The 15,278-nt window shown below is 35.5% G+C and overlaps 1 protein-coding gene across 5 annotated transcripts in view; it reads left to right on the top strand.

Moving 5' to 3' along the window:
• Positions 1 to 15,278, top strand: part of hap1 (huntingtin associated protein 1) — a 37,411-nt gene that overhangs the window by 8,232 nt on the left and 13,901 nt on the right. For 4 of the 5 annotated variants that reach the window (XM_077202963.1, XM_077202965.1, XM_077202966.1 and 1 more), the window contains 2 exons: positions 7,030 to 7,317; positions 9,686 to 9,880. In XM_077202963.1, the coding sequence (XP_077059078.1) occupies positions 9,775 to 9,880 (106 nt within the window). In that variant the 5' untranslated portion in view covers positions 7,030 to 7,317; positions 9,686 to 9,774. Of the gene's footprint in view, positions 1 to 1,310; positions 1,328 to 7,029; positions 7,318 to 9,685; positions 9,881 to 15,278 lie in introns of those variants that run through there. The other variant, XM_077202967.1, reaches the window with a different exon arrangement.

Below are 15,278 nucleotides of genomic sequence, written 5' to 3' on the forward strand. Positions count from 1 at the left end.
ATGCTCTTATGGGTGGTTGCCCTGCACGCTTAATAAACAAACTACAGCTGGCCCAAAACGCAGCAGCTTGAGTTCTTACCAGAACCAGGAAGTATAACCATATTAGCCAGGTTCTGTCAACACTGCATTTGTTCCCTATTAAACATTGTATAAATTTTAAAATATTATTGATTACTTACAAAGCATTAAACGGTTTAGCTCCCCAGTACTTGAGCGAGCTCTTAATGCATTATAGTTCTTCACGTCTATTGCAATCTCAAAATTCCGGCCAGTCGATAATCTAAACCTTTTCCTATTTAGCACCAAAACTCTGGAACAGTCTTCCTAACATTGTTCGGGAGGCAGACGCACTCTGTCAGCTCAAATCACAAAACACATCTCTTTGACCTAGCATAGGTCAAACGTCTATAATTCAATGTTAGGCTGCATAGATTAGGTCAGCCGGAACCGGGAACACTCCCCATAAATCTTGATGTACTCGTCACATCATAAGAAGGGCGTCTACGCTAATATTAGTCTCTCTGTTTATCCCGAGGTTTACCGCAGTCCGCCGTATCCAGGCTGTATCCAGATTGATGAAGGACCTGCGCCCGGACACAATGACAATGTAGTCCTGAAGTGTCAACTAGTCTCTCCCCTGTGAAGGCCCCCTTCTCCTTCCCTTTACCTCTGTACAGCTAAAACGTTGTCAAAATAGTTCCGGTTCATATGTCTACTCGGAAGCGATAAATAATTAGGAAGCGAATAATAATTTGCGTTCTTGGGCCACCAGGCACTGTTGTTGTGCGAATGAGCGGGCCGGAGCCCTTTTCTGTTAGAATGGTGTTCTGTAACTGACTCCTAAGTTAATAACTAATGATCTTTGCAACGGAAGTGAATCCATCAAAACTAGACAATAACTTTATTCTAGAGCTGTTGTAAAGCCAAAACTATCTCTGTTACTTTAATTTCCTATTATCACTGTAAAGCTGCTTTGAAACAGTCGATATTGTTAAAAGCGCTATAAATGAAGGTGACTTGACTTGACTTTGCACTTTTATGATTTATTTGTCCTTTTAAGTCTGAGAGAGTGTGTGCAGGACTGCTCGTAGGCAATGGTTATTGTTTGTATAGTTGGTACACATGATCAGATATAGCAGTGATAGGAGAAATTTTATCTATCACCTGTTGAGCAGAGACAGAGTTCTTCCCTTAGATCTCTTTTAGAAACACTTGATGTTGCTGTTGAGAGCCAACATCATGACTACATGACTTCAGACTGTACAGACGTGTTTAAAAAATGAATTTAGCAGTTCTAATATAAAGATTATGGATCATCAAGCAGAAGGTAATATATTATGCCTCATGCATATTAAATTTTCTGCATCACTGCTTGATGAAAGTGTAGTTTTTGAAGGACAAATCCTCCAAAATTGTTATTTAATATGATTTTGATTGTGCAGAGCAGACTGCCTTATTGCACTCATTTATATCTGTATCCAACCACACCTTTGTTGGTCTGAACTGTCATGGTTTATAGCCGGCTATCAAGCTACCTGATCTGAATGAGGCAAATTAGAGGAAAGGATTCTGGTAACTGACAGTAATTTACAGAAAATGATCATATGCTTCCTTGTTTTCTTGATGAGTTTTCTTTCCAATGATTGTTTGTTCTAGAGATGGGAATCTTTCTGTTCACTGATAGACTGATACTATATCAGCCAGGCTGGTTAATTTGTGGGTATTTGACCATTTTGAGATGTTTGGCATTAGACGATTCGCATGGTTCCAAAATCCAATTTTATCAATCAATCATTGATAGATCCAAAATCTATCAATGGGCTTTTCAATTCATAAAACACATGCAGTTTTCAAGTATTCAAATATTTCAAATACTATTGCTATCTGCCATATTGCCAGATGAGTTTTGCTCTTTTCTCATGTAAGTGTTTAGTGTTATACAGCTGAATAATTTTAAAAATAATTTTTGACAAATTATTCCAAAATACAGTAAATCGTTATTGTCAAGGCACTAATAATACTGGCACAAGAGAAGATGTTATTATATATATTTTTATATATTATTATACAGTATATGTTGTTAAACAGTATTGTTATTTTTACATCTTTTTAAATGTCTATGCCTCATTTTCTATCATCAAGTTACATTATTTTAATACTGGCATTATATTAAGTTTCTGCCACCTCAAGATATTTTGGCATTGGTCATTTGAAAACTATATTGGTCAACTAATATATTTGATCAAGGTGAGAGAGAATAGGAGAATAGCAATAACCTTGACTGGGTTTACCAGGGAAAACTGTTCAAATGATGATTTTCCCTTTGAACTGCATGTATATTCCTCAAATGACTGATTCTCATCGAGCTGTTTGTAGGAAGTTGTTTGATTTTTGCATAGCACTTATTTTGATGGAGAGAAATTTTGTATGGGAAGTTACTGTTAAAGTGTGTCCTGTAGCAAAGAAAAGTGGATTGAGCTCAATTTTTAAATAGTGATTATCCTTGTGATAATTGTTTATCTCAGGACTAATTCTTTGTGACTTAGGTAATTATTATAATGTGTTCTTTGTGTTGTTTACAATGTGATTTATACTAGATTATTAAGAGTGAGACTGTAGGGACACATGTAAACAAACTTTGGCAATGTTGTAAACTTAATCATTGGTGTTCAGTGGAAAAGGAACTCTATACTTGCTGTATACTGTATACTTATATACGTGTTTGCATGAGCCCACTGACAGATGCATCATGTGACCAAGCCGGCACGTTCACAGTCCTCAGGTCTCCTAGGAAACGGTCGGTTCAGAGTGCACTCTGCTTTCAGCCAAACACATGCTTTCTGAACATTGAACTTGCCCCTCCCCCCAACTTAAGCCGTAATTCAAGTGTGTCCGTTCTGATAGCCTGAAAAAAGACTTTCTTTGTTCCTCCTCTCTCGATGCCTCTCCCACTTTCTCTGGTTTTACCATGCTCTCTCTTGTTTGGCCTACCTTTTTCTCTGAGAAGAGGAGAGCCCTAGAGACTATGTGAAAGGACACACGTAGGCACCTCCAGCAGTAGTTTGGTTGGCAGTGAGTCTGGTTTTGTGAGACATTCACCTTGAGGTTGTCCGTAATCTCTGGCTAAAAGTGAGAGTGACTTAAAACCTTGGTCAATATTTAAAAATCAACAACAAATATAGTGTTCAAATTTGTTTTGCAATGCAAAGTTTGTATTGAGCCCTACCCTGATTCCCTTGATAAAAATCCTATAGGATTTTCCATTGGATTTTGGGGTATTGAAGAAAATAAGCTCAGTTAGTCTGTTTATCATTCTTAGATGTTTTGTTCATGACGATGAGCTTCACAAATGAACACAACTTTTATGAATATTGAGGTCTAAATACAATAGTAAAAAGCTAAATGTAGACTATAAACAAACTACATCATGAATGAATAATTTATATCTTTTCTTTTTTTTCCTCTTCAGAACATGATCATTAGTAACAGAACATATTTTAACAAGAAGATAATAAAAACAAAATCTCAGCATGTTCAAAAGAAAAGAAAAAATACTGAAAAAAAAGGAGAAGGAAGAAGCTAACTTATATTTACCTTCCCCTTTTACACATCTAGCCTTGGAACGGCTACTGTTTTCTCTTTACAAAATATCATAATTTATTCTAAATATCATGGTTACTTCTACGTCACCAACATGAATCTTCTGACGACTCTTTCAGTCTTTATTTTAAAAATAATTTCTCTGAAAGTTTGAGTTTGAATAGTTTGCAGGAGTGCAATTATAACAACGAGGCTGTGAAAGTGAACTAGGGAGTAGTTGAGTTTACCTTTTCGGCATGATGACGTTTATTGTCCCAAACAATCTGTAGCCCCATTTAGCCACTTGTTAGCAACAGGTTACAGGGGAGGATGTATTTTGTGTCGTAGAATAAAATGTGAAAATATCTTGAGCTTGTGTTAACCACAGACCTTATTACAAGCATTTAACCTAAAACGCATTCAAAAAACCCATTGACTTCAGGATGATAGAACTGGAAGTACTAAAATGTTAAATGGTTTTGGCCTACAAAAATGCGTCATTCATGCAGCACTCTCTATTGAATTTACACAAAGCCCTATTTTAAAAATGTACTGACCAATCCTACCATAGCAACTCTAGCCATATTTTTAGACAAGTTTTGCTTTTTTTTGCAAGTCATGTGTTTGGACAGTTTTATAGAGAATTTACATAAATTATACAAAAACACTGAAAAATGGGGCATTTATAATATTAACACAAGAGACCTAAAGAGCTTATAAGCGATATTATAATTGTTGTTCTTGTATCTCTTATGCATTTTATTGAAAACTTTTATTCAGCAAGGAGCCATTAAATTGATCAAGAGACAGTAAAGCCATTTTACAACCCCAAATCAAGAATCTGTGATTTGTTCATTCTATTTAACCATTTATTAGCTGACAAAAGTACAAAGAAACGTTTTCCAATGTTTTCACTGACCAACATAATTGTATTTTGTAAATATGAACACATTTTGATTTTGATGGCTGCAACACACCCCAAAAATGTTGGGACAGAGACCAAATAAAAGTGAAAAGATTATCCAAATTAGATTATCCAACTCTTTTGAAACAGTCCACAATGAGCAGGTGAATTGGTAATAGTTGAGGGTATCATGTTTGGGTGTAAAAGAGCTTCTCAGTCTTTTTAAGCAAAGATGGCTCCTGGCTCATCACTTTGTGCCAAATATCTTAAGAGAATTGTCAAACAATTAAAAAATCACATTTCTCAATGCAAGATTGCAAAGCTTTTATGCCTTTCATCATCTTCCATACATAATATTGTCACAAGATTCATGGAATCCAGAGAAATCTCAGTCTTTGTAGGGTAAGGCAGTAGACCTCTGTTGAATGTGCGTGACCTTTGAGCCCTCAGATGGCATTGCACAAGATACCATAATGCTAATCCGTTAAATACAGCCACATGTGCTCAGGAGTAATTTGGAAAACCGTTTTCACTGAACACAGTCTGACTCTGCATTAAGAAATGCCACTTGAATCTCTGTTACGCAAGGAGAAAGCTTTACATCAGTTCTATTTGGAGATGCCGGTGAGTTCTCTGGGCCTGAGCTCATCTCAGATTGTCTAGAAGACAGTGGAAATGTGTGCTGTGGTCAGATGAGTCCATGTTTCAGCTTGTTTTTGGGAGAAAATGGACATCGAGTTCTCAGTCCCAAAGACGAAAAGGACCAACCAGACTTTCACCAGCGACAGGTGCAAAAGCAAACATCTGTGCTGGTATTAAGGGGCATCATTGCAAACGGTATGGGTAACTTGCATTATTGTGAAGGTACCATTGACATGGAGGCATATATTTGGATTGTACAGAGACATAAACTGCGATCAAGACGACATCTTTCCTGGGAAGCAAGACAATGCCAGGCCTCATTCTGCACGTACTAAAACTGAGTGGTTTCTAGACACTCTGCACCATAGTCGGGATGTGCCTGCCTGTTTACTGCAGTCCAGACATGTCTCTTATGGAAAATGTATGACCCATCATGAAAAGGAGAATCAGGCAATGATAACCACAGACTGTTGAGGGGCTGTCTTGTATCAGACAAGATTGGGCAAATTTTCTACTAGCAAAACTCCAACAATTAGTATCCTCAACTCCCAAATGATCAAAAAGTGTAATTAAAAGGAAAGTTGATGTGACACAGTGGTAAACATGTCTCGGTCCCAACTTTTCTGGGGTGTGTTGCAGCCATCAAAATCAAAATTTGTTCATATTTACAAAATACAATTATGTTGGTCAGTGAAAACATTGGGAAACTTTTCTTTGTACTTTTGTCAGTTAAAAAAACGTTGAAAAGAATGAACAAATAACAGATTCTTGATTTTATTGCATTTACAAAATGTCCCAACTTTTTCTGATTTGGGGTTATATAATGTTGCAAAACATTTCTATTTCAGATACATTTTGAACTTTCTATTAAAGTATCATGGGGAAAAATAAGCAGCACAACTGGTTTCAACATTGAGAATAATAAGAAATGTTTCTTGAGGATCAATTTAGCATATTTGAATTATTTCTGAAGGAGCATGCAACTCTGAAGACTTCAGAGTTAAATATCTTAAATTTCTGGAGTCAACATTTGTTGCACTGGTTGCTTTGTGGGATTGTTTAGAGTGTGCAATGTGCACAATTTTGCATTTTTTACTGTGGGTGGGTCATATAGAACATTTGCATACAGTAGTTTGTTAGAATGCTGTTCTGATTCAGTTGTAAGCACTTTTAAATGAGGCTTCTCTGTTTCCATTAAGTTCAGATCTGATTCATAATTTTTTTATCATGTTTTTGTGTTACTTAATTTCCTTGCAGAAAAGTGGTAGATAAAAATGCTTGCTTATTGCACAATTACATTAAAAATTATTGTATGTTAGGATCCAATTTAACCATTTATGAGTACATTTTGCTAAAAATCTGTTCACAAATATCTCCAATTCATTCCTACATTCCTATTGGATGTTATGTAAAGCTTGTCTGATAAAACAACAGTAACAAAGAAGGCAGAGCTTAACTCTGTTTGAGGAGTATTATTGGTTCAATCATATTTTAGCAGACATAACACATCCTTTACTAAAATTCCTGATTAAACATGTGATACATTCTCACCACAGGGTATTTGTTTCAGGTCATGACTCAAAAAAGTCAAGAATGGACCAGCTGAATTATTTATAAGTGTGTCATGTCATTTGATATTGGATCTGATAGACATTTTCACTGGAAGATATCAAGCTGAAAGTAACACTGCTGTCGTTACGTGAGGGCCTATCAAGTTTCACATCAGTAGCACAATACAATCAATGGTCTGCTTTCAATTAACATGATCTCTGCCCTGAGCATCATTGTTTTCATACGCCTTTTTCTTTTATCTAGATACTGATATGGGAATCTTTAATACACAAAAAAAACTCTTTTCTTATAATCAGTTTGTTAATATCATTGTACATGTCTGTCTCCACCAGGTCACATGAGGACGTGTGCTTCCACGCCCATTCTCTGATCCAGGAGGCGCAGCACAACAGTCTGTTGAAGGCCTCAAGCTCCCATCACCCTGAACCCCAGCCAGCCTGTCACACTGTCTCAGTGTTCTCCTCCTGCGCGCCCCCCTCAGCCCTCCCTGGAGCCCACAGGGCCCCTCGCCCTCCATGGAGAGCAGGGAGAGGGATGCGTGACCCTCAGCCAGGAGATCGGGAACTTGAGGGAGGATCCACTGCCAGCACAAGGCTTCCATGATGTCTCAACTCTCACAGGTACAGGAAGGGGTTTTGTTGGTGTGCGATTGTTCCCAGGTTGCATCTGTTTGCTGTAGTGCCAACTATATGCTAATGTATGTTTAGCAGATACACTACCGTTTAAATGTTTGGGGAACAATACTTTTATTCAGCAAGGACCCATGAAATTGATCAAAAGTTAGAGTAAAACTATTTATAATGTTTCAAAACTTTTCTATTTCAAACAAATGCTGTTCTTTTGAACTGTCTTTATAATAAAGAATCATGGGAAAAAAGAAAATTAAGCAGCACAACGTTTTTCAACGTTGATAATGATAAGAAATTTTGAGCATCAAATCAGACAAAGGCAGGAAAAATGCTGACAAAGGCAGGAAAGGTGGTAAAAAACCATGGTGACTAAGGAAGTACCTATGTGTGCTGCTTTCTAATTATGGACTACTCTAAAAGCTCAAGAGTGTTTGCTGTTGCTTTATAATAGCTATTAACACTCAAATATGATTTTTAAATCATCTTCCTGATTAAAACATCTCCAGCCATATGTTTCATATGTCATATTTAACCCGCTATCAGTAATGTAGACCTAATATTTTTGATTGACTAATAATATATGGGTGTTTCTGCAACTAAACTTTGACTATCCCAATTTAAAAAAAAAATCAACCTTTATGAATTTCAATTTTAACCATCACAGTCTGTACTACATATAAAACTTTACACAAAATAGAATGTAGTCGTTAAGATTTTAATCTGGAACATGTTTATTTTTTATGTTTTTCGGGTCATCTTCTTAAAAAGTGTTCTTACTGCAACATTACAATAATGTTCATTTTATAAATTTGTCTTTAGTAATTTCTATTAAAAAATATATATATTTAAATAGCTTTTTCAAATTTGATGCAGTTTTGTAAATACTGATATAAAAAAATTATATACAAAATAGGGAATTTCATGTTTTTTTTCTATGCCATGTAAAAAATTTACAGTAACCTTAGATGTCAATTGTTTCCATACACACAAAAGATAACATATTTAACTTTTTATTACAGATTTTGCAATTTCAATGAGTTAATCATCTCAGCTTAAGTGTAAAAACATTTTTTGCAAATGAAAATGTGAAATAAAAATGAAAATAGAGCAGTGCAGCGGTAATGACATCATGTGTCGGTAAGGACACAATGTTAAAATCTAGGGTTAAAAAATGGCATGTTTATATATACACTAATATATATACTAACATATACTTCAGTACTAATAGTATACTGAATATTTGTAATTTAATATACAGTAAACCTTGAATTTGTCTCTACCGCAACACAAGGTCTTTACCGCAGCACCTAAATATGCTGCGGTAAAGACATGTTGCGGAAATGAAATTTTATCTAATATTTTAGCTAATTGGCAGCTAGCAAGGCCTACCAAATTAGTTTAGACTCTTAGCATCTTAATATACATGAATTCAACAGTAATATACATTTATTTTTAAAATGTAGTTCAAAATACACAATCATTAAGCTGAATGGTAAGGACGCACAATAAATACTAAAGCAGAAAAGATGATGTTTACCTTATTTTTTTGGTATCTTGTGAGTGAGGTAGTGTGGTGGCCTGTCTGTCAGCAATGTGCGCAAGTGATAATTTCTGTTTCCATAGAAACTAAACTTGTTTGTGTTCGATAAAACTTCATAATAAAAGCTTTTTTTCATTGTTGCGGTAAGGACTCAAAAGTGAGGGACAGGCACATTTAGTTAAAAAAAATCATAAAAATGATCAGTAAATAATATAAAGAGCTTTAAGATGCTGTAAATGAATCTGTATATTAAACAATTCCATTTGAAATAATGTCAAATTTGATTAAATTAGCTTATTTTATGTATCTCAACATTGAGACCACAGGTGTGGGACATTAACAAAAATGGTGTTTTGAGCTATAAATGCTTCATAATATTATATTTAATCACATTAATCAGGAATTATATTCAAGGTGTGTAATAGCACTGTGAATATATTTATGAAACATCAAATGACAAATTTTAACATAAATCAAAAATTTCACTGCTGGGACTTAAAAGTGCCCGTAGTTGCAGAACCACCCATATAACTCCTGCTTTTTTTGACTTGGAAAGACAGCATATCATGCTGGAGTTGTTTTGGCCTCTGTTGCAGCTCAGATGTTTTCATGTCCACACTGTAATTTTAATTTAATTTCTCAAACTGTAGCCTATTGTTTCAATCCATCAATGAATACAATCTTCAAAATTATGTAACGTACATTTACCTTTTTGGCCGGAATTGTCCTTTACATAACTAATTTGATATTTTCAGATCAACTTATTAAATGAAGATTTAGAGTTGAAAGTAAATGGTTGTCATTCTGTTCCACACACAGATCTGTGCTCCAGTGTGGATCTGCCAGAGGTGGAGATCTTCAGCTTGCTTACAGAAGAATTGCCCAAATACACTCTGCGGGCAGACCACATGTTTGGGTACGAGCATGACGACTGGCTGCACACACCTCTGCTGCCACCAGAGGCCGCTCTTGGACTTACACAGGAGCAGATCGACGAGACACTCAAGTACTTCTGTAAGTCCACACCTTTCTCCCATAATATAGCCAACTGCCAGTGCTGGTTCTAGACTTCTGGACCTGTCAATGCATTCATAAAAACCCCAAAATGAGGAAAGGAATGGAATGCTGCATCATGTTTTCATAATCATTAGAATTATCATAATTCTGGTGGTTCGGGGGCCCTTCGCAACTTGCGTACTTTGGCACTGCCTACTTCTTTTATATTTCTGTTAAATCCAACCATTTTTAAAGTGTTTTGAATTTTTAAAATTTTATATTAAAATGTAAACCAGTACGTCAGCTAACTGTACCAATTACAGGCTCTAGTGCCACTGTTGACCCTGCCAAAGCAATACCGTAATCCCAGCCACATCCCTTCCTCTTGGAGCACAGATGCAAATGCCATCAAGTGGATTAGCTCCTTACTGCTTAAGGATAATGAGACATTCTGCTGTTCTCAGTGGGTTCTCTCTCTACGGCCTTGCAAACTGTCAAACTGTTACACCAGCACTGCAGTATCTGTCTGCTGCCCAGATTGGCTAAACTAAAGTTTTTAAACTTAAGTATTTAACAGGATTGAAAAAAAATCATTAGTTTGTTTCATGGTTTTGATATACAGTGCATTCATTAAATTCATTTTCTGCCATCATAAAACATCTATGATTGACCACAAATACCTGCTGGACTCATATACACTACCGTTCTAAAGTTTGGGATCAGTTTTTTTAGTTTATGAAATGAATGCTTTATAAAGAAATGAATACTTTTATTTAGCAAGGACACATTCAATTGTGACAGTAAAGACATTATAGTGTTACAAAAGAAACATTATACATGTGAAAAGAGCTAGACAAGTAAAACTTGATTGAATCGATTGCTATTTCAAATAATTGGTTCTTTTGAACTTTCTATTCATCCAAGAATCCTGAAAAAATGTGTCATAGCTTCCAACACTGATAATAGTGAGAAATGTTTGTTGAGCACCAAATCGTCATATTAGAGATTAATTTTGTGAAGGATTTTGTGAAGGATTTGTGAAATTCAGCTTTGCATCACAGGAATAAATTACACTTTAAAATATATGAAAATAGAAAAAAGTTATTTTAAATAGTAATAATATTGAACAATATTGATGTTTTTTACTGTATTTTTGATCAAATAAATACAGCCTCGACGAGCAGAAGAGACTAAATCTTATTGACCCCAAAGTTTTGAACAGTACACTGCAAAAAATGATATGATTAACAAGTTTTCACTTGTTTTTACATTGCTTTAACTCCTCAAAATAAGTTAAGCAATTTTTTTTTTACTTTTTAAAAATAAATTATATAAGATTCAACTGATTTTATAAAGTCAGTTTAATGTAATTTAAGTTGAAATGACTTAAACATCTAAGTTGATTGAAGTTTAAAGCTCCAGTAGGGAGTTTTTAGAAAATGTTGACTTAGCCTGAAAATATGAACAAGCACAACTTACAGGTCCAACCCCCTTGCTCTCTGCTGCGCTACAGCCCTCCCTCCACAGCTCCTCCCCCACAGCGGAGCCTGCCGTGAACGCGCAGTAAGCAGGACCACCGATGACAGCGGATTATAAACAGTTATGGAACATTCACTAATAGGGACGAAACATCAACAATATGCTTTACATTGACTGTGGCCTGCCCATACTTTGACTACAAACTTGGTCCTCAAATCATTATGTATTTTGCAATACATGTAACTTTATAAGGTTGCACTCTTTCTATAAGTTATAGCTACTAAGATAACGTTAAAGGATTAGTTCACTTTAAAAAAAAATTGCTGATAATTTACTCACCCCCATGTCATCCAAGATGTCTTTCTTTCTTCAGTCGAAGAGAAATTAAGTTTTTTGATGAAAACATTCCAGGCTTTTTCTCCATATAATGGACTTCAATAGGACACAAACGTTTTGATGACCAAATGACAGTTTCAGTGCAGCTTCAAAGGGCTTTAAACGATACCAGACGATGAATAAGGGTCTTATCTAGTGAAACGATCGGATATTTCAAAAATAAATAAAAAACTTTAAGTTTTATAAGCACAAATGCTCGCCTCGCTCTGTTCTGTGATGCACGTTCCTGATCCTGTTCGAACTCGTTCATCCAAATGAACAAATCTTTTTTCCGAGACATTTCGTTCGTTGAATGAACGAAATGACTCCGAAAAAGACTCGTTCAAAATGAACAAATCTTTTTTCGAGTCATTTCGTTCGTTGAATGAAAGAAATGACTCGAAAAAAGATTCGTTCATTTGAATGAACGAGTTTGAACAGGAGAGTCACAAACGACGGAACGCGCTCGCGCTGTGCAAGAGAGGGGTGATCAGCGCGTAAATGAGCGTGATTGACACTGCTAAGACATTCCTCCTGGCTCTGATTGGTTGTTTCTGACCGGGAGCGGTGTATTTCTGCAAATGGCAGTAGGACCACAGGGAGGAGCCAGAGGAGCTTGATTTTTTTCACAGATTATCTGTCTCATATTCTACTTTCAGGACATAATGACAGTTTTAACAGATATTTGTTTACAGGAGCTACCTACTGGAGCTTTAAGGCAGCAATTTTTCTTTACAGTGTAGTGTTTTTTTTTTACCGATTTAAAATGATGGAAAAGGAAACAGATTGCTCTGATGGACTTGCTGCTTATTTAGCTCTAATCCGTTTGGCATGGGAACGTGTTCTCATACCTGCCTGCAGTGCACTGATCTCTTTACGTGGGCTGTAGCCCAAACACAGCTGTTATTTCTAGCCTAATTATCGAAACACGTTCACTTCAAGCCTGTATTCTATTAGAGATTTAAATTTTGTTATTTATAGTCTTTCTTTTTTCACTGTATTTGCCATTTTGCTATGGTTATCATTTCACTGAAGGCATATTAGGGATATTTATGGTACTGTATATGATTGGCTTGCCAAAAATTAGTGACCTAAACACCTGTGTTTCATTCTGAGCTAGAAAGCCATCTAGCCTCATACAAATGTCCTGTAAAATTAGAAAATGTATATTTGTGTTATCAAGTGTGTTTCACTAACATCTGATAAGATGACAGTAGATTTGACTTAGGAGGAAGTAGTTATTTATTTTTCATATTTCTTATTTCTGCCATCATCACCCTAAGCAAAATTGATTAGGTTATAGGCCTATGTAAGGCCGTCTAACTCGATCCAATGGCGGTATTCGAATTAGCGGTGAAGGTCTCGCGCGTGTTCCGTCTTTTCTCATGGCAACGGGATTTTCGATTAAATACGGTACATATATTAACTCGTTATTTCATCTGACTCCATAAATGAAAAAAGGCTTTAATGATATCTGTGCATCATTAAATGTGAGCGAATGTTTTACTATTCTTTTAAACTCTTGAATGAAAATAATGTCAAAGTCAATTAGAATAATCAAATATCACAATTTAATATGTCAGGTAAATGTATCATTACAATTCCATAATCAATTAAAAGGTAATCAATGCAAAACATCAAATGCTCTAGAACAAAGAGGAAAATACCCGACAAGAAATACGTGAGGCAGAGAGACTCGGCTCTTGACCTTACGGGCTGATCTGGATACAGAAAAGAGCCCCGAGCTCTTGTTGCGTTTCATTATATACCCATACCTCATTTCAAATCTAAACATCATCCACAGTGGAAATTTACCTGTAAGTCAACCATTGGCTAGCAGTGGAAAATTAGCATTCAGTCAAATGGTCAGAAGGTGTTAACTCAAAGACACACCCTCCAGTGTGGAAGATATTTCTAAACTTCCTAAGAACTTTATTACCTTTTGGTTTACTTCTTTGGGAATGAGACATTTGTACCAGTCGCACTGAGACATTTCAAATAATACCAAACATGTATAAACCTCGATGATAATCATTCACATTAAACCATTTAGATTCTTGTGTGAGTTTGGGAGATCTCTGCCAGGATGAGGAATGGGGGAGAGAAATGTAGATTAGGATGAGGGAGGTGAGACCTTCGTCTCAATAGTGCATGAGGGGAAGTTCAAATGTTAATTTCCTTTGTTTTCTCAGAGAGTGGCCCTCTCTTAAAGTCCTTCCAGTTTTTCCAGTCTTACAGATTACTTAAATTAGAATCTGTTTGCTTTTGTCCAGTCTGGAAACTGTTGCGTGTTTAGTTGCACCAGGTTGATTAATTATAAATGAACATGTGGTAGATATAGCACAAATAGGAAATGATTATTTCTTCCTATAGTGGTGATCTTAGTGAAGTTTCCTCCCAAAGTGTTGTCTTTTTGAGCTCTCACTGGTAGAAGGCACAGTGTTTTGTAAGTCAGATGTAGTCCCATGTGGTGTTGTGACCTGCAATCCACTGACCACAATGAAAAATTGACAATTGAAATTGATAGAGCCCTTCAGAATTTGGCTAGAAAGCAATTTTAGCCCAGATTCTTTTTTAATGTCTGAAGGAGAAAGAGTAAACGCGAATGATATACAGTGTTGAATTCGACACCATGTTTTCATATCGCCACTGTCATTTGGCATTCATACAGTGGTACCCAGGTATGACTTTGGAGGTGGAGAGATTGACAGCATGAATGCTAAATGGATTGTTCTGGACTCAAACATAGACTAAAAACATTTGACTCTAAGATTCAGATGGCTGTAGTTTTAGCTGCATACACACTCCTCCTGGAAATGCTGTGTTATTTTAATATTATTTATATACTATTATATTATTTATTAATATTTAACATTTTTATATTTAAATATTTAATTTTTATATTTTTTCATTTTTTTTTCATTTTGTCATTTATTATTATTATTTTAAAATATTTCTACAGAGCTTAAAGGGATTGTTCACACAAAAAGGAAAATTCTGTCATCATTTACTCATCATTAACATTGTTGTTCCAAATTTAGTTTATTTCTTCTGCTGAATACAAAATAATATATTTTGAAGAATGTTGGTAACCAGACAGTTGATGGACCCCATTGACTTCCATAGTATTTTTTTTTCCTACTATGGAAGTCAATGGCTATCGTCAACTCGTGAGCTTAGAATTATACAGTTCTATCTCCATTTAGGGTAGTTCTGAGATATTGAGCATCAAAGTTTTTACATCCCTGCTGTTTTGTGAGATGGAACCTTTTTATTTTATTAATAACTACTAACAATTTTTTTTTTTTACAAAAATAACACCACACAGGCATTAATAAACACCTAATGGATAAGATTATGTCAAAAACTCAGTTTCGACCAAAAGTGGAGATAGAACCGTATAATTCTAAGCTCACGAACTGTCTGGTTACCAACATTCTTCAAAATATCTTCTTTTGTGTTCAACAGAAGAAAGAAACTCATACAGATTTGGATTTTTTGTCTAAGGTTTTTCATCTAATATTTATATTTTATTTTATTTTGCTTTATTTCAAATACCAAA

This window comes from Siphateles boraxobius, unplaced genomic scaffold (genome assembly GCF_051911475.1).
Source record: "Siphateles boraxobius isolate OS27281-9 unplaced genomic scaffold, OSU_SipBor_1 5, whole genome shotgun sequence".
In the NCBI taxonomy this organism is placed as follows: Eukaryota; Metazoa; Chordata; class Actinopteri; order Cypriniformes; family Leuciscidae; genus Siphateles; species Siphateles boraxobius.